Raw genomic sequence first — 20,284 nt, forward strand, 5'->3', positions numbered from 1 at the left:
CAGAGCTATGGCTGACCCAAGGCCATTCCAGCAGCTGCAAGTGGAGGAGTGGGGAATCAAACCCGGTTCTCCCAGATAAGAGTTCATGCACTTAACCACTACACCAAACTGGCTACACCATCAAGGAAGTCCAGAGTTGCTACACAAAGGCAGGCAGTAGCAAGCCATCCCTTGCCTCGAAAAGCGTACAGACCATCAGAAGTTGGCTGTGATTCCATAGCACTTTCCACAGCCAAAATAGAGATCACCAATCTATTAGTTTATCTCATTTATACCCCTGCCTTTCTCCCCAGTGCTGATTCAAATTTGTTTGCCCTCATTCTCGTCCATGTTATCCTCACAACAACCTTGCGAAGAAGGTTAGGGTGAGAATGTGTGACTGCCACCAAGGTCTCCCAATAAGCTTCCACAGCAGAGTAGAGATTTTAACATGAGTCTCCAAGATAACAAGTCCGACAGTCTAACCACCATACTTTTTCCAACTACAGGCAATCCAAGCACAAGAATTAAGACGTAAAAGTGTATCTCTCTCCCAGAGATTGGAGTTATACCCACCCTTTACTACCCAAAGGAGTATCACAATGTGCCTTCACTTTAACAGAATGATTTATTTTTTAAAATTTACCTTAGATTTATATCCTGCCTTCTCCGAAAACGGACTCAGGTGGCTAACAATCAATTACAGAATTACAGATTTATACTCCGCCCTTCTCTCTGAATCAGAGTGGCTTACAATCTCCTATATCTTCTCTCCCCCACCACAACAGACACTCTGTGAGGTGGATGGGGCTGAGAACTCTTACAGCAGCTGCCCTTTCAAGGACAACTCCTGCAAGAGCTATGGCTGACCCAAGGCCATTCCAGCAGCTGCAAGTGGAGGAGAGGGGAATCAAACCCGGTTCTCCCAGATAAGAGAGCTCTGGCTGACCCAAGGCTATTCCAGCAGGTGCAAGTGGAGGAGTGGGGAATCAAACCCGGTTCTCCCAGATAAGAATCCACGCACTTAACCACTACACCAAACTGGCTCTCTATATATACACTATATTGATAATCTTTTACACTATATTTCCACAAAGCATCAAAATCTCCGGCCATTTGATAAAGCAGCACACCTCAGTTATCTGAAAAGTGAATGCATTTGGAAACAATGTCTTCAACAGCTGAACTGATTCATATAGGAAAAATGAAAAATAGGAAAAACCCAAAGCTATGATTATTTTTAAACAGATGAGTAATAAACACTTTTAAATAGATGAGTAATAAAGACTTCATTGTTGTGGAACCTGCAATGGATACCTTCATGGGAAACGACACCTAAAGATTATCTGCTTTCTTTCTTTCCTGCCCAAGCATGAAGAAAGAACTGCTCACAATTCCTAACATTTTAACTCCTGTAGCAAAAAAGAGGAAAAGCTTGTTCTAGTTTTTTCTGCTTGTTCTTTCTACGTTTTTGAAAGCTAACTGTCGCAAGGTGTTCCTTAACTAAAAGAAGAGCATTGCAGCTTTTCCTAATAGCTCAGCCTAGCCTGATGGGGTTAGAACTTGGAAGAGGAGAAGAAAAGAAGAAGATAACTGCAGATTTATACCCCGCCCTTCTCTCTGATTCAGAGACTCAGAACAGCTTACAATGTCCTATATCTTCTCCTCCCACAACAGACACCCTGCGAGGTAGGTGGGGCTGAAAGGGCTCTCACAGCAGCTGCCCTTTCAAGGACAACTCCTGCGAGAGCAATGGCTAACGCAAGGCTATTCCAACAGGTGCAAGTGGAGGAGGAAGAAGAAGATGATGATATTGGATTTATATCCCGCCCGCCACTCCGAAGAGTCTCAGAGCGGCTCACAATCTCCTTTACCTTCCTCCCCCACAGCAGACACCCTGTGAGGTGGGTGGGGCTGGAGAGGGCTCTCACAGCAGCTGCCCTTTCAAGGACAACCTATGCCAGAGCTATGGCTGACCCAAGGCCATTCCAGCAGGTGCAAGTGGAGGAGAGGGGGATCAAACCCAGTTCTCCCAGATAAGAGTCCAAGCACTTAAACACCACACCAAACCGGCAGGGTCGGCCCCGGTCAGTATTTGAATGGGGGACCCCCACGGAAATCCAGGGTTACTACGCAGAGGCAGGCAATAGCAAACCACCTCTGAACATCTCTCTCCTTGACCTGAATGTTCCAATGCTAAGCAGGGTCAGCCCCAGTTAGTACTTGGACGGGAGCACTAAGAAAAACTGGGGTTGCTATATGGAGGGACGCTGTGACAGATCCCATCTGCTCATTTCTTGCCTTGAAAACTCCGCCATGACCCTGGTATGACTGTGAGTCAGCACACAACTATTAAGATAGAAAGTGGTCACAACAATTTCTGCTCTTGAGACTGGACAGGGATTCAAGGGCTGGTTCAGCGAACCATTCCAAGGTTACTCTGGAACGACGCTCCCCTTTTCTTGGACTGATTCATAAACACCCACCCCACCAAGCTTTCTCTGGGACAAGCAAGTGCTGGGAAGGGCAATTAACTTGTTATCAGTGGGGCAAACCACCTCTGAAGTCTCCTGCCTTGAAAACCCTGCAGGGTTGCCACAGCACTTGACAGCTCTGCTCATTTAAATCTTTGCCTGTTGTTTTCGTGCATAAAACCTCTCATCTATGGCAGATGCAGGGGTGGGATTCTAGCAGGGGCTCCTTTGCCTATTAGGCCACACCCCCTGATGTAGCCAATCCTCCAAGAGCTTGGAATTCTAGCAGGAGCTCCTTTGCCTATTCGGCCACACACCCCTGATGTAGCCAATCCTCCAAGAGCTTGGAATTCTAGCAGGAGCTCCTTTGCCTATTAGGCCACACCCCCTGATGTAGCCAATCCTCCAAGAGCTTACAAGGCTCTTTTTTGTAAGCTCTTGGGGGATTGGCTACATCAGGGGTGTGTGGCCTAATAAGCAAAGGAGCTCCTGTGAGAATTCCACCCCTGGGGCGCCAAGCATGTTTTACCTGGAGGGCCTCAGCCTGCTGCGTGCTGATCCTGACCTTCAGAATCCTGTAATCCCAAGGGGTCACAAGGATCTTCTGTGTCGTTTTGCCATGAGACTGGATCTTCTTCTTTAGGCCACACCCCCTGATGTAGCCAATCCTCCAAGAGCTTACAAGGCTCTTTTTTGTAAGCTCTTGGAGGATTGGCTACATCAGGGGTGTGTGGCCTAATATGCAAAGGAGCTCCTGCTAGAATTCCATCCCTGGGAATTTGGCAGGAGCCGACTCTATACGTTTTTGTGGAGTATGTGTTAGGGTGGAGGTTTGGCCCCACGTATCTCGGAAGCATCTTTCCCTGCACTCTGTCGCAATCTGCCTCCTAGAAGGAGGAGGAGAAGAAGAATTTGATTTATACCCCACCTTTGACTCAGAGCCTCAGAGCAGTTTACAATCTCCTTCCCTTCCTCTCCCCACAACAGACACCCTGTGATGTAGGTGGGGCTGAGAACTCTGAGAAAACTGCTCTTGAAAAGGAGATTAGATTTATACCCCGCCCTTGACTCAGAGTGGCTTACAATCTCCTTCCCTTCCTCTCCCCACAACAGACACCTGTGATGTAGGTGGGGCTGAGAACTCTGAGAAAACTGCTCTTGAAAAGGAGGAGGAGGAGATTAATTTATACCCCGCTCTTGACTCAGTTTACAATCTCCTTCCCTTCCTCTCTGCACAACAGACACCCTGGGAGGTAGGCGGGGCTGAGAGAGCTCTGAAAGAACTGTGACTGGCCCAAGGTCACTCCAGCAGTTGCAAGCAGAGGAGCCTGGAATCAAACCCGGTTCTCCGAGAGTAAAGTCTGTGCTCTTAACCGCTACACCAAATTGGTTCTCAAGGAGCTCAGGATGGTGTATAAGGTTCTTTATTTTATCCTCACGCCAACCTGTCAGGTAAGCTGGGATGTGAGAGGACAATTGGCTCAAGGTCACACAGTGAGTTTCATAGCCCAAGCAGGGATTCAAACCCAGGCCTTTCCAGTACTCACTATACCAGTACTCACACAAGCTGGGGATAGCTTCTTAATGGGAACCTCTGAAAAAAAGGAGGAAAGGGTGACCACAGATGCACCTCTGTGGAGTTCAAGAAGCGGTTTCATAAATGCTGCTAGACTTTTAAATAGTCAGGAGCAAACAGGCATAACAGTTTTATTTGCATATGCCCCCATATACGTTTCATATTTGATTACATATTTTGTTAATCATCCCGGAAGGCAAGCTGGATTTGAATTCTAAATAAATAAGACCTACCCCTAATATCTGAAGCTCTTGCTTATTCAAATACTCAGTTCCCCTCTGCACACACCCATGACTACATTATCCAAATGAATACTGGGTCCCACTTCCAGATAATGCAAAGGGACATAATAGGCGGCTTATGTAAAGAGAGCCTGGATCGTCTTTTCTGCATCTGGTTTCTTCCAGTACTGAAGCCAAAAAAGAAAGAGGGAGAGGAAAACGGACAGGAACATGCTTGCAACTTCCTTGTTGATCAAATTGTGGAATTAATGGAAAGGGAAAAACATTTGGGGAAAAAAGGTGCTATAATGAATCCTAGAATCATAGAGTTGGAAGGGACCTCCAGGGTCATCTAGTCCAACCCTCTGCACAATGCAGGAAACTTACAAATTCCTCCCCCTAAATGCACAGGATCTTCAAGGATCGATTCTTCTAAAACTGAGAGCCAGTTTGGTGTAGTGGTTAAGTGTGCGGACTCTTATCTGGCAGAACTGGATTTGATTCCCCACTCCTCCACTTACAGCTGCTGGAATGGCCTTGGGTCAGCCATAGCTCTTGCAGGAGTTATCCTTGAAAGGACAGCTGCTGTGAGAGCCCTCTCAGCCCCACCCAGCTCACAGGGTGTCTGTTGCGGGGGAAGAAGATATAGGAGATTGTAAGCCGCTCTGAGTCGCTGATTCAGAGAGAAGGGCGAGGTATAAATCTGCCCCCACTTCACAGGGTGTCTGTTGTGAGGGGAGAAGATATAGGAGATTGTAAGACGCTCTGAGTCTCTGATTCAGGGAGACGGGCGGGGTATAAATCTGCAGTCTTCTTCTTCTAAAACCATTCTGTCATTACCCATTTGTCATCACCCATTGCCAGGAGTTGCAACTGGAGAATCTGCAGCCTGTATGAATCACTCTTCATTTCCTTTCCAAAGTGCCTTCGCGAAGGAATTCAAAGCCAAGCAGTGTCTTCACCAAGAAATTTCCAGGGCTCCAATTAGCCCTGGCTCAGGAAAGTGCAAGCAAAGCAAACGTGGGCTCAACAGTCATTCTTGCCTTTCTAGCCATTCAGCTAAACACTTGCAGCTTTTGCACAACGGGTAAAGGAAGGTAACTTTCCTGAACAATCTCAAGATCTCCAAATCTGATTAACAGACATAAGCAAGGATGCTTTATGTCCAGCTCTCTCCACCAGGGTTGCCAAGTCCAATTCAAGAAACATCTGGGGACTTTGGGGGTGGGGACTTTGCGGTGGAGCCAGGAGAAATCGGGGGTTGAGCTGGGAGACTATGGGGGTGGAGTCAGGGTGCGACAAGCATAATTGAACTCCAAAGGAAGTTCTGGCCATCACATTTAAAGGGAGCACACACCATTTTAAATGCCTTTCTTCCATAGGAAATAATGAAGGATAGGAGCACCTTCTTTGGGGGGCTCATTGAATTGGATCCCCTGGTCCAATCATTTTGAAACTTGGGGATACTTTGGGGAGAGGCACCAGATGCTATACTGAAAATTTGGTGCCTCTACCTCAAACAGCAGCTCCTCCAGAGCCCGATACCCGAGGATAATTTTTCCATTATTTCCTATGGGAATAAGTCTCCATAGGGAATAACAGAGTTCCCAGCAGACATTTCCCACCCCTCTTCCCACTTTCTAGTGACCCTGAAGCGGGGGGAGGGCCTCCAAACCAGGGGATCCCGTGCCCCCACCTGGGGATTGGCAACCCTACTCCCCACTCCTAAAATGGAATTATTGACCAAACAAAGCTCTTCTTCTAAAACAATGCTTTCCTCTCCAGAAGTCTCACAGTAGGCGCAGACTTTGAACACATGAAGCTGCCTTATACTGAATCAGACCCTGGGTCCATCAAAGTCAGTATTGTCTACTCAGACTGGCAGCAGCTCTCCAGGGTCTCAAGCTTAGGTTTTTCACACCTATTTGCCTGGACCCTTTTTTAGTTGGAGATGCCGGGGATTGAACCTGGGACCTTCTGCTTAGTAAGCAGACAGTCTACCACTGAGCCACCATCCCTCCCCCAGACATATGAACATCTGAAGCTGCCTTCTACTGAATCAGATCCTCGGTCCATCAAAGTCAGTCTTGTCTACTCAGACTGGCAGCGGCTCTCCAGGGTCTCCAGCTGAGGTTTTTCACACCTACTTGCCTGGACCCTTTTTAGTTGGAGATGCCAGGGATTGAACCTGGGACCTTCTGATTACCCAGCAGATGCTCTACTACTGAACCACAGCCCCATTCATGGCTCTCCAGGGTCTCAAGCAGAGGTTTTTCACACCTACTTTCCTGGACCCTTTTTTAGTTGGAGATGCCGGGGATTGAACCTGGGACCTTCTGCTTACCAAGCAGATGCTCAACCACTGAGCCACCGTCCCTCCCTTTGCATCAAAGACACAATTCTACATGAGGTGGAATGAAATAACTTAGGGGAGAGGCTATGGCTCAGTATTGGAGCATCTGCTGTGCAAGCAGATGGTCTCCCCACACACACACAGTTTTAAAAGAATCAGGCAGCCGGCAATGTGAAAGAACTGAGACCTGGGAGAGCAGACAAGTCTGATTTTGGTGGATAGAAGGTCTGACTTCCTATAAGGCAGTTCCCTGTGTTCATGGATGTTACATATGGAAAGAGCAAAGCAAGCATGGACTAAAAAAAAAAAGGTAAAGGTAGTGCCCTGAGCAAGCACCAGTCGCTTCCAACTCTGGAGTGACGTCGCACCCTGATGTTTTCACAGCAGACTTTTTATAGGGTGGTTTGCCCAGGGCCGCTGCGTGGGAGTAGGCAAAGTAGGCAGTCGTCTAGGGCGCCACCTGGCCTAGGGGGCACCACTGGGTGCCCCCTCCCAGACACATTACTTTGGCTCCTGACCGCTGTCACCTTGATCACCAAGCTGCCCTCAACAAAGCCAAGCCACCCCCCCTCTCCCCAATGTGCAACTTGGTCTCCCACCTCATCCTGTCCCACCACCCTCCTTCCTGGCTTGGCCGGCAAGCACGTATTCTCACAATTTTTAAATAACATATCACATTTTTTAAAAAATTAAAAATCAGTAAACTAACAATGTGAAAAGTTTCAAGTTTTGTGCTCTTCATTTTCCCTATATTTTTTTTAATAATGGGCGGGGGGCGCTAGTGGGTGATTCGCCTAGAGTGCCAGAAAGCCTAGCACTGGTCCTGGGTTTGCCACTGCCTTCCCCAATCATCTCCACTCCCCCCCCGCCCCCAAGCAAGCTGGGTACTCCTTTTACCAGCCTCGGAAGGATGGAAGGCTGAGTCAACCTTGAGCCGGCTACCTGAACCCAGCTTCCGCAGGGATCGAACTCAGGTTGTGAGCAGAGAGCTCAGACTGCAGTACTGCAGCTTTACCACTCTGCACTACGGGGCTCCTAAACATGGACTAGACAACATTAAAGACTTTAAAAGAGCAGCACTACCACAGAATAGCAGAATTGGGAGCCAGCCTGTCTTTCTCAGTAGCCATCCCCAGTTCTGCCCCTCCCTAATTACAATTCTCCAAAAATCAAATCAGCATCCTACAATCTAATGTCCAAAGAGCCAAAGGTAAATATCCCTTGTGGTTTGATAAGAAAACCAACCACCTAGCTTTCCCTCCCAAAAGGTAAAGAAAACAAGGCCCTGACCAGGATGGCTGAGACTAGCTGGATCTCATCAGATCTTGTGAAGCTAAGCTGGTTAGTACATGGATGGGAGACCACTAAAGAAGTCCAAGGTCTCTTCTCTGAGGCAAGCAACGGCAAACCATCTCTGAAGTCTATGGAGTCTTCATCATTCCTATGGAGAAAAACCCTATGGAGTCACCATAATTCAGCTGTGACTTGATGGCTTTTTCTCCCCCCCCCCCCTTTGGATATTTTTGTATATTTGGAGGAGGGGGTATCTATACCCAGAAGTAAGTAAGTAAGTAAGTAAAATTTTATTTATATCCCGCCCTCCCCCGCCAAGCAGGCTCAGGGCGGCTAACAACAGCAAAATAACAATACATTTAACAAAACATTAAATTAACCCCAAACCGATTAATACATTAGTTAAAACAGTTACTAAGTCTAAAAACATTAAGTTAAATCTGACAGTACCGTTATTAATCGACGCTATGCCTGTCAATTTGTGTAATGATGGCGGATCTCCAGACTGGACCATTTTGATGTTTCTTTGTGGACTTGGTCAGCCGTTCATGAATGCCTGTTTGAAAAGGGTGGTCTTGCAGGCCCTGCGGAACTGATCAAGGTTCCGCAGGGCCCGCACCTCCTCTGGGAGTTGATTCCACAAACATGGGGCCGCGGTAGAGAAGGCCCGTGCATAGGTAGTCCGAAGTTTAACTTCTTTTGGCCCAGGGGTGGTCAATCTGTTTTTACCTACTGACCTCAGTGCTCTCTGGGGCTCATACGGGGAGAGACGGTCCCTCAGGTAGGTCGGTCCTCGGCCATATAGGGCTTTAAAGGTAATCACCAGCATTTTGTACTGGACCCGGTATACAATCGGCAGCCAGTGCAGTTCGCGTAGCCCCGGCCGTATATGCTCCCATCTTGGGAGGCCAAGCAGCAGTCATGTCGACCTCCAGTGTCTGACCTCTTCTGGGGACCTGGAGGATATTCAGAGAGGTGACTGAATAAAGCCTGCCTCTGCCTCCTGGCTGGGTATTTCAAGGACAGTCTCTCATCTAAGTACTAACCACAGTCACCCTGCTTAGCTTCTGAGATCTGATGAGATCTAGCTTGCCTGGGCTATCCAAGCACCAGCACTTTCAACCAGCAGAAAGGAAGAGGAGCACACCAATTCCCCCAATATTTCTGCTGAAAGCAAAAAGTCGACAAATTGCTGTTCTGGTCCAGATTTGGAACACAAGATGCACAAAAGTATTCCCTCATTGCAGGACATCGTCTCCAGACACATACAACACCAATGTTTCGGCACAAAGTTATAACAATTATATTCTCCTAAGTTTTTAATTTTTTTTTTGTGGGGGGGGGGGGGATTGACAAATTCTCCTGTTTTCATTTCCTCTGCTGCAATCTTAAGTAATTTATTCCTCTATATTTACTTGCTTGTTATCCTATATTAAGAGCCCCGTGGCGCAGAGCGTTAAAGCTGCAGTACTGCAGTCCTAAGCTCTGCTCATGACCTGAATTCGATCCCTGGTGGAAGCTGGGTTTTCAGATAGCCAGCTCGAGGTTGACTCAGCTTTCCATCCTTCCGAGGTCGGTCAAATGAGTCCCCAGCTTGCTGAGGGGAAAGTGTAGATGACTGGGGAAGGCAATGGCAAACCACCCCATAAAAAGTCTGCTGCGAAAACGTTGTGAAAGCAACGTCACCCCAGAGTCAGAAACGACTGGTGCTTGCACAGGGGACCTTTCCTTTTTTCCTATCCTATATTGCTTGAAGCTGCTTTGAGAGTTAGGGATTGATACAAATATTGTAATTTTTAAAAGTAATTTTTTAAGAAGAAAGCAGGGAATGTTGGTGACCCCTGTGAAATCTGCAGTCTGAAGCTTCGATGAGACCTAACGTCACAGCCTGCCTTGAAACATAACCCCGGGATGCAAATTAAATGATTTGACAACATAGCAACATGTCAAGCATTTGGAAAAAGCATTTAGTGACACACACTTAGCTACCAAAACAAGCCTGAGGATAGCACGAGTAAGCCTTGCTGGATCAGACCTAAAGGATCCATCCAATCCAACATGCTGTTTCCAACAGTGGTCCAGCCACTTGGAAGTCCACAACCTTCTACTTGCTGTTTGCCTCCCAGAATCTGGTATTCAGAGGGTACGCTGCCTATGAACAAGGAGGTTCTACTGAGCTCTCCAGGCTAAAAGTAATTTGTAGACTCAATCTCTTACCCACTTTTTAAAGCCGTACCTTGTGGCTGTAAACTGTGTAGCAGGGGTGGCCAAACTGTGGCTCAGGAGCCACATGTGGCTCTTTCACACATATCTTGTGGCTCTCAAAGCCCCAACTGCCCCGTTGACCGGCTTGGAGAAGGCATTTCTCTCTTAAAATCACTTTTCCAAGCCCAGCCAGCCGGTGGCTTGCAGAATGTATTTAAAGTTGCTTGCTTTCCACCTCTCCCTCCCCCATCTATTTGCCTTCCTTGTTCAAACATCTGATGCTCACGTCTTGCGGCTCTCAAACATCTGACGTTTAGTCTATGTGGCTCTTACGTTAAGCAAGTTTGACCACCCCTGCTCTGTCAGTTAATCAAATGTTGTGTGAAAAAGCATCTCTTTTTTTTTTGTTCTGGACCTACTAGTGCCAATCAATGTTACTGACTGACCCAGAATTACAAGAAAGGAAGAAGAAGAAGGAAAAAAATCTCAGTCACTCAATTCACTCCCTCCACAGTATGGATAATTCTACAGACCTCTATCGTGTTTTTGTTTCTTCATAAAGTTACCATTATAGGGAATGTGTTCTAACCCTGTCATCATTCCCATGGTTTTCCAACTCTGCAATTTCATTTTGAAGACTGGGGACTGGAACTATACAAATCGAGCCCCTACAGAAAGGCATTGGGGTATCAGTCCTTTGCTTCTCAGTTCCTTTCCCCAAAGTGAAAGCCGCCTCTCTGAAACTGCTCTTATGCACAGAATAGCTCTTCTCAGAGCACTTACCAGCACAATCCCCAAATCCCTTTCTGGTTAGTCACAGCCAATTCAGTGTACATGTGACTGTGATGTATATAAGGCTTTTCCAGACTGGGGTTTTTCTTTTTTGTGCCAACAGTGATCATCTTACACCACCGGAGACCAAACTGTAGCTTGGGAGCCACATGTGGCTCTTTCACACATATTGTGTAGATCTCAAAGCCCCCACTGCCCCGTTGATCAACTTGGAGAAGGCATTTCTCTCTTAAAATCACTTTTCCAAGCCCAGCCAGCCGGAGGCTTGCAGAATGTATTTAAAGTTGCTTCATCATTCCCATGATTTTCCAACTCTGCAATTTCATTTTGAAGACTGGGGACTGGAACTATACAAATCGAGCCCTTACAGAAAGGCATTGGGGTATCAGTCCTTTGCTTCTCAGTTCCTTTCCCCAAAGTGAAAGCCGCCTCTCTGAAACTGCTCTTATGCACAGAATAGCTCTTCTCAGAGCACTTACCAGCACAATCCCCAAATCCCTTTCTGGTTAGTCACAGCCAATTCAGTGTACATGTGACTGTGATGTATATAAGGCTTTTCCAGACTGGGGTTTTTCTTTTTTGTGCCAACAGTGATCATCTTACACCACCGGAGACCAAACTGTAGCTTGGGAGCCACATGTGGCTCTTTCACACATATTGTGTAGATCTCAAAGCCCCCACTGCCCTGTTGGCCAGCTTGGAGAAGGCATTTGTTTCTTTAAATCACTTCTCCAAGGCAATCCAGCCAGCAGCTTGGAGAATGCATTTAAAGTTTAAGTTGCTTTCTTTCCACCTCTCTCTCCCCTATCTTCCTTCCTTCCGCAGCTCTCAAACATTTGATGTTTATTCTATGTGGCTCTTATGTTAAGCAAGTTTGGCCACCCCTGGCTTACAGTTACTTACAAAACAGCCCTCACTTGCCAGATTGCTTGCTGTCCATTCATGCAGTTTTGAGAGATCCTTTCAGACCTTTGCACAGCCTGCTTTGGTGCTCACAATCCTGAATAATTTGGTGTCATTTTAACAAGCTTGATAACCTCACTGTTCATCCTCATCTCCAGATCATTTATTAATACATTAAATGAAGGGGGAATGCCACTTTCCATTGTGAAAACTCTCTCTTTACTTGAGTATCGAGCTCATCTATTAACTGAGCTAGGATGATTTTCCATAGTTGACCACACCCAGAATACAAGGCTTCTCATTCCTTTTGTCTCACAAAGTCCACCATTGTGACTGACTGCGACTGAAATTATTCCCAAGGAAGAGGAAAAGGTTCACCGGAACACATCCATGTTAAGGAATGCAAGTCTCTTTCAGCAAAAGCCATGCAGACATACATTTTTCTACAGGTCAGGTATGTTTGCACAGGAATCGTTCACATAGGTGATGTCCATAAAAGTAAAACATTAAGCAGAAAAGAGCTACAACATCTGTATGCTACTCCTTCTTTCAAAGAGCACGAGAGGGCATATAGAGTCCTCCTCACAACAACCTTGCAATGTAGACTAGTCAAAGACAGCAATGGGTCTTTGGTCCTCAGATTTGGGTCTTAGTACTAATCCAAAAGTCTAACTTAAGGACCAGCAAGTTTTCATAATTAAAGAGCCAAAAGACATCAAGCATTCAGAACAAGAGATCAACAAAGAGCCAGAATAAGAGAGCCTATTTGCATTACTGAAACGCCAACTTAACGTGACTTAAAAATGACATACTGGTTAATAAGTCATAGTTTCTGCAGGCCAAATAGTGGTTGCGTGACTGCTTTAGTGTCTTAGACTAAATCTGCACAAGGTTAGTGTTTAGATTATTGGCAAATGTCCCCCTTCCATCATTCCCTTTTTTATAAAGCATCTTTTTGTCTCTTAAAAACCTTTTCTGCCCGTTCCTCTCGCAGACTGGCATGATTCTAGCCTCCCACCTACACTCCTCCAGTACACCTTAACTTAAAGATTTCATTTTCTTTTTAAAAAGGACCACATTTGGTTTGGGGAGCAACAGGTTTCAGGCCCCCTGGCCTAACCACTAATCCGCACCATCTGAAACAAGGTAGGTACAGGGCCAAATCCACAGCAGACATCTCATGAGAAATCCAACATCCTGCTAGGATCTCCAGGACCCAACCGGACCTGTTGGCAAGTTCCCCTCCACTCTTTCCAGCGCAAGTTTCTCCAGTTCACCAAAGCTGTGCTGATGAAAATTGTTTTGAATGGCAACTCTTGTAACAGTTTTGGCTGTTATGGAACAACCGCAAGCAACAATAAAGGACCAGAGTTCTTTAGTTCTACCAACTCATGGAAAAGGCAGGATGTGCTTTTACTAACCCCACGGTGACCCAGACAGAGGGATGATATTTTGGAAGGAAGAAAACGGCTACATTATGTTCTCGTTTAAACAAACAAACAAAAAATACCGACCACAGATTTAAAAGGTTAGCCATCAATACCCTTTTTCCTCGGCTTTGTAACGCCCCCCCCCCCCGGTCCCCCAAATATCTCGATTCAATGGTCCGCTCCAACAATTTATGCCTTGCTGGAAATCTCCAATACGCCGTTTGGACATCTTCAGCCAAGAGTTTGAGATGCCTGATTTAAAGATATATAAGCGGGTTCTCTGCAAGCCCCGTTCTTGGCTGCTGCAAACTTCCCGGCAAACCCAGTCCTGCATCCTCCGAAATCCAGCCAAGGATCCCTTCCTCGCCCGCCCGCCCCCCTAGCCTAGCCCCGCCTGGCTGGTGGCGACTCACTCCGCAGCGCTGGTGCCATTGATGGCGGAGCCGTCGGGCGCGGGGTTGAGCTGGATGGGCATGGGCTTCTTCTTGGGCATGGTCTCCTCTCCCGCCAAGCGCGCAGCTCCCTCCCGGCGGCGGATGCAGAAGCGGACGGGGCTCTCGGGGCCAGGCGAGCTCTGCCTCTTGCAAGAGCGCCGGGCTCCCACCCTGCAAGGCTGGGTCGGGGTCCCTTTAAAGCCAAAGCCGGGCGAGGCGAGGCGAGGCGAGGCGGCAACAGGCGCCCAGCAGCCCGATGGATGGCTCCTCCCTCGGCTCGGGGGCATGTGCAAAGGGGCTGGCGCTGCACGACGCGCATGTGTGCGGCGCACGGGGCTGGCGCGCTGAAGCCACCGCGGAGCCTCGGTGCCCATCCTTGCGCCCTGGGCCGGGGAGGGGAGCGCGTTCCGGCGGCAGGGGCTGGGGCTAGGCGCGCTGTTGGAGATGGGAGGAAGGCGCCCCAGCGGCCAAGGGGGAGGCCGGCAAGCCAGCCAGGCGAGGGGCGCGCTTTGCAAACTGCAGGGCTTGCTTGGGTTTTGGCAGGCGCGCGCCCTCTCCTCGCCTTGGGCTAGGGTTGCCAATCCCCAGGTGGGGGCAGGGGATCCCCCGGTTTGGAGGCCCTCCCCCCCCTCCGCTTCAGGGTCGTCAGAAAGCGGGGGGAGGGGAGGGAAATGTCTGCTGGGAACTCTATTATTCCCTATGGAGATTTATTCCCATAGAAAATCATGGAGAATTGATCCGTGGGTATCTGGGGCTCGGGGGGGGGGGCTATTTTTTGGGGTAGAGGCACCAAATTTTCATTATGGCATCTAGTGCCTCTCCCCAAAATACCCTCCAAGTTTCAAAACGATTGGACCAGGGGGTCCAATTCTATGAGCCCCAAAAGAAGGTGCCCCTATCCTTCATTATTTCCTATGGAAGGAAGGAATTGAAAAGGTGTGCTGTCCCTTTAAATGTGATGGCGAGAGCTCCCTTTGGAGTTCAATTATGCTTGTCACAGCCTTGACCATGGCTCCACCCCTAATGTCTCCTGGCTCCACCCCCAAAGTCCCCAGCTATTTCTTGAATTGGACTTGCAACCCTACCTTGGGCCCTTGGCAGGGTTCCCTCTAAGCTGGGTGAGCGTGAGCTAGCGCACAGGTTTTTAGCCTCCGTTCCAGCTCACACCTTTTTGTCTTAGGAAGGATGACCCCCCAGAGCACACTAATTAATGCAGCAGCTCACAGCGTTAATGCCAGTCACTCGCAAAGTTAGAATTGTTGCTCACAAGACTCTCCACAGCTTAGAGGGAACATTTGGTCCTTGCAGTCTTTCCTCGAAACTGCAGAGTCTTGCGTGCAAAAATTCTGCTTTATGAGCGACTGGCGTGAAAGTTTGTGAGCTCCAGCGTTAATGAGTGTGCTTTGGGGGCATCCATCCTGAGCTAAAACAAAAAGGTGTGAGCTGGAGGCTAAAAATCTGTGAGCTAACTCAGCTTAGAGGGAACACGTCCTGGGCAAGGGGACAGCGGGGCAAGGCTCTGACCACTACACCACACTATTTATATATCGCTTTTCTCCCCAGCGGAGATGGTGGCTTACATGGTGACTTTCTGGGTTTGCAAGCTCTGCCCGTGGACACGATATGTGATTTGATGGTGAGCTTGGGATGACCGAACGCAAAAATCACAAGAACCCTCAGGAACACAGTTCCAGCTGGCTTGGTGTTAGGGGGTGCGGCCTAATGCAAATGAGTTCCTACTGGTCTTTTTCTGGGGGAGGGGGAGCCGTTTAATGCTGTGTCTCTGTCTCTAACTTTTCTGTGTAAGTGCTCTGAGCTAAGAAGGCTCTGTATATTGGGGTGGTCTCTGTTTATTACCATCATTTGCAAAGTCAGTTCTAGAGGGGTGCATAAGACCGTTGGTCCATATAGTCCAGAATCTTACCTGTTGCCATCAGTGAATGCTCAGGTAGTGAATTCCACAGTTATGTCACTCGGCTTTTTCTGAGCGGGAATGAATTTAGGGGGAGGTATTTGTGAGTTTCCTGCATTGTGCAGGGGGTTGGACTAGATGACCCTGGAGATCCCTTCCAACTCTATGATTCTGTGAATACAAAGGAACACAGTTTCTGGCTGGCTTGACATCAGGGGGCATGGCCTAATATACATATAAGTTCCTGCTGGGCTTTTTCTACAAAAAAAATGCCCTGGTCAATGGTATCCATAAAGTTGTCCTTCAGCCCCATATGTCAAATAAGTAATTTTTGTTCCCGTCAGCTTTCTTCACTGTCCTAACCTGGGTAGCCCGATCCTGTCAGATCTCAGAATCTAAGCAGGGTACGTCCTGGCTAGTATTTGGATGGGAGACCTCCAAGAAATACCAGGGATGTTACAAGGAGGCAGGCAATGGCAACCTCTGAAATGTCTCTTGCCTTAAAAACAAGTCTTGCTCACCACCTAGAGGTGCAAAATGTTAAAAGAACTAGAAGAAGATTTTGGATTTATATCCTGCCCTCCACTCCGAAGAGTCTCAGAGCGGCTCACAATCTCCTTTCCCTTCCTCCCCCACAACAGACACCCTGTGAGGTGGGTGGGGCTGGAGAGGGCTCTCACAGCAGCTGCCCTTTCAAGGACAACCCCTGCCAGAGCTATGGCTGACCCAAGGCCATTCCAGCAGGTGCAAGTGGAGGAGTGGGGAATCAAACCTTGTTCTCCCAGATAAGAGAGCTCTGGCTGACCCAAGGCCATTCCAGCAGGTGCAAGTGGAGGAGTGGGGAATCAAACCCGGTTCTCCCAGATAAGAGTCCGCACACTTAACCACTACACCAAACCGGCTGTTGGCTGCCAGACAATCTTTGGATCTCCTCGCTTCACACTGCCATACAATAATTAATGAATTAATTGATTAATTGTCCAGTTTTCATATTCTTACACAGTAATGGGGAATACCATAGTATGAATTACCTTGTTCTTGGTCGCCAGCAACAGTTCCTTACACTTAAGGATCTTTTCTAACTCCTTCATGGCGGCCTTTCCCAGTCCCGGTCTCTTTCTGATTTCCTGGGAGCTGTCTCCGTTTTGGTCGATGGCTGAACCAAGGAATAGAGAATTTTTAACAAAGTCAATTTCTTCATCATCTACAGTGCCGGCATTGTACCATGCTTTGGAACTGGCAGAATATCAGCTATTATGCAGCTGTTGGCCAGCATACCCATTTTTAGGTTTGTCCATCAGTTTTTCATTTTTAAATCATCTGCTCCTAGAGCTACTGGCACAAGAATGGGTACAATTTGTGATGTTGCACCCAAGTGCCACATTATACAATGGCCATATATACCATTAAGAAAGATATTGTGTCAGCTTTTTATTTAGAATAAGCCTAATTGAATTAAACAGAGACAGTGAGCCATTTGGAGACTTATGTTGGTGATACTGCCCTAAACCATACTGAGTCTTAGAGGTACGGTTGCCAAGTCCAATTTAAGAAATATCTGGGGACTTTGGGGGTGGAGCCAAGATCAAGGCTGTGACAAGCATCATTGAACTCCAAAGGGAATTCTGGCCATCACATTGAAAGGGACTGCACACCTTTTCAATGCCTTCCATAGAAAATGAAGGATAGGGGCACCTTCTTTTGGGGCTCATAGAATTGGACCCCCTGGTCCAATCGTTTTGAAACTTAGGGGATATTTTGGGGAGAGGCACTAGATGCTGTATTGAAATATTGGTGCCTCTACCTCAAAAAACAGCCCCCCCCCCCAGAACCCCAGATACCCGCAGATCAATTCTCCATGATTTTCTATGGGAATAAATCTCCATAGGGAATAATGGAGTTCCCAGTAGACATTTCCCTCCCCTCCCCCCGCTTTCTGATGACTCTGAAGCGGGGGGAGGGCCTCCAAATCGGGGGATCCCCTGCCCCCACCTGGGGATTGGCAACCCTACTTAGAGGGTAGGTTGTAGTATTAAAATAAAACGTTGAGTTGGTAGTGAATGAGTGCTTTCCCCACAAATGTTTTACAAGATTACATTTTGAGTTGATATTTGACTTGTGTTGCTATTCTTTGATTTAAAAAAAATCCACAATGAGCTGCTCCTGAAATTGGATCTGATAGAAGCACCCCATAATGGCACTCACCTAATTAAATTTAAAGTGTTGGATGAATGGAAGAAGCAAACTGTGATTGTGTTGGGAAGCTTTAGAGAAATGTACTAAACAGAGCCAAATATTGCACCAGTGATTATGTAGAGGATACTGTAAGTATCTAGGAGAAGTTCAAATCGCAAATCTATATACGAGGCAGTCACACAATGAGTTTGGGGGCAGAATTAACTATTGGTGGCAAAGGCTACTTTGGATGTAGAGGACTTTGGATTGTGCCTGCATCCAGAACCCTGGATCAGAATGAGAGTCCTGCCAGAAAAAAAGTAATCATAGCTATCAGTTCCAGCCCCAAGAAGAGAATTGGCCCAGTCTTCTAGTGAGCTTGAGGGTAATGAAGAGATTTGAATCCAGAGCTGCCTGGTTCTAGTTTGACTGGCTGGCTTACCCCTATACCAGGAGTGGCCAAATTTGCTTAATCTAAGAGCCACATAGAATAAACGTCAGATGCTTGAGAGCTGCAAGACATGAACTTTAGATGTTTGAGAGCCACAAGAACATCAGATGTTTGAGAGCTGCAAGACAGGCAGACAAATAAATGGGGGGAGAGGAGAGGTGGAAAGAAAGCAACTTTAAATGCATTCTCCAAGCCACCAACTGGCTTGGCTTGGAGCCTTCTCCAAGCAGGCCAACAGGACAGTGGGGGTTTCAAGAGCCACACAATATATGTCCAAGAGCCACTTGTGGCTCCCGAGCCACAGATGGGCCACCCCTGCCCTATACCATAGTAGGATTATCAACATCCTTTAGAGTGGGAGTACCATATTTTAAAAAGCAAATAATTCTCGACTCTTTCATACAAGTGATCGCTGTAATAAATATCTTTGGAAGACCTCTATTTCAGCTGTGATAGTTGTTATTAGCTAGCAATATTCATAATTTTCCAACCCCAAAAGATATTTTCATCAGTTTTATAAAGAGGCAGAGGAGGAGGAGAGTCCTTTAAAAAGAGGACATCTGGTACTCCTGTTTTTAGCTTACTTAACGGTCTGCTTAACTCATGGGCATTTGATGAAATTGCTGAGCAGACAGGTTAAAACGGATAAAAGGAAGTACTTCTTCACCCAAAGGGTGATTAACATGTGGAATTCACTGCCACAGGAGGTGGTGGCGGCCACAAGCATAGCCACCTTCAAGAGGGGTTTAGAGAAAAATATGGAGCAGAGGTCCATCAGTGGCTAATAGCCACAGTGTGTGTGTGTGTATATATATATATATAATTTTTTTGCCACTGTGTGACACAGAGAGTTGGACTGGATGGGCCACTGGCCTGATCCAACAGGGCTTCTCTTATGTTCTTAAGTGACACAGAGTGTTGGACTGGATGGGCCATTGGCCTGATCCAACATGGCTTTTCTTATGTTCTTATGTGACACAGAGTGTTGGACTGGAGGGGCCACTGGCCTGATCCAACATGGCTTCTCTTATGTTCTTGTGTGACACAGAGTGTTGGACTGGATGGGCTATTGGCCTGATCCAACATGGCTTCTCTTATGTTCTTATGTGACACAGAGTGTTGGACTGGATGGGCCACTGGCCTGATCCAACAGGGCTTCTCTTATGTTCTTATGTGACACAGAGTGTTGGACTGGAGGGGCCACTAGCCTGATCCAACATGGCTTCTCTTATGTGACACAGAGTGTTGGACTGGATGGGCCATTGGCCTGATCTAACATGGCTTCTCTTATGTTCTAGCCTGACAACTATTTTATAAATTATGTTTTAGGCTGCTGGATATTGTTTGATGCTGTGTTTATGCTAATCTTGTTTTTTTATTATTAATTTTACAATGATTTTACAATACTGCTTTTATTTTGTGAGCCTCCTCAAGCAGCTCTCTGGAGAGCTGGCATATACATTTTCTAATACTTAGATTTTAGATGGGCAGCTATATTGGTCTGAAGCAAAGCAATAGAATAAATGAGTCCATAGGCACCTTTAAGACTAACAAAGTTTTATTCTGGGTATAAGCTTTCATGTGAATGCATAAAACTTTGTTGGTTAAAAGGTGCCACTGGACTCAAACTTTGTTCTGTTTTTCTAAATATGTAGATCACTAATGTGGGGGAGGCCTTCCTATTGCCGAGCATAGGAAATGGCCCAATGTCCATATTATGAAATGTTAATTTTAAAGTGTAATTTTATATTTTTATGTTAGTTTTATATATGTTGTAAGCCGCCCTGAGCCACTCGGTGGGAAGGGCGGGATATAAATCCCAGATAAATAAAAAAATAAATAAATAAATCCCTGGCATTCTCTCAAAGGAAACATATTTAAATGTCCTTCACAATAAACTGTTTAAAGGGAATATTAATTGTAATAAATATTTTGGCTGTGTGACTCCACTGAGAAAGGGAAGTCACGTGTGCCTCAAAATACTATTTTTCTTCCTTTTCCCCACAGAAATGTTTTGGCGCCAAAAGCATAAAGGTCTCTGGCTGGGATTGGCCAGAGGGTTAAAAAGGCGCGCGAGCCCCCAAAC

The 20,284-nt window shown here is 46.9% G+C and overlaps 1 protein-coding gene across 1 annotated transcript in view; it reads right to left on the reverse strand.

Moving 5' to 3' along the window:
* Positions 1 to 13,826, reverse strand: part of MAP2K1 (mitogen-activated protein kinase kinase 1) — a 74,207-nt gene extending 60,381 nt beyond the window's left edge. The window contains exon 1 of the mRNA XM_060259748.1: positions 13,640 to 13,826. Coding sequence (XP_060115731.1) covers positions 13,640 to 13,719 — 80 coding nt within the window. The 5' untranslated portion in view covers positions 13,720 to 13,826. The remainder of the gene's footprint in view (positions 1 to 13,639) is intronic.
* Between the last annotated feature and the right edge of the window lie 6,458 nt (positions 13,827 to 20,284).

This window comes from Heteronotia binoei, chromosome 19, assembly GCF_032191835.1.
Source record: "Heteronotia binoei isolate CCM8104 ecotype False Entrance Well chromosome 19, APGP_CSIRO_Hbin_v1, whole genome shotgun sequence".
In the NCBI taxonomy this organism is placed as follows: domain Eukaryota; kingdom Metazoa; phylum Chordata; class Lepidosauria; order Squamata; family Gekkonidae; genus Heteronotia; species Heteronotia binoei.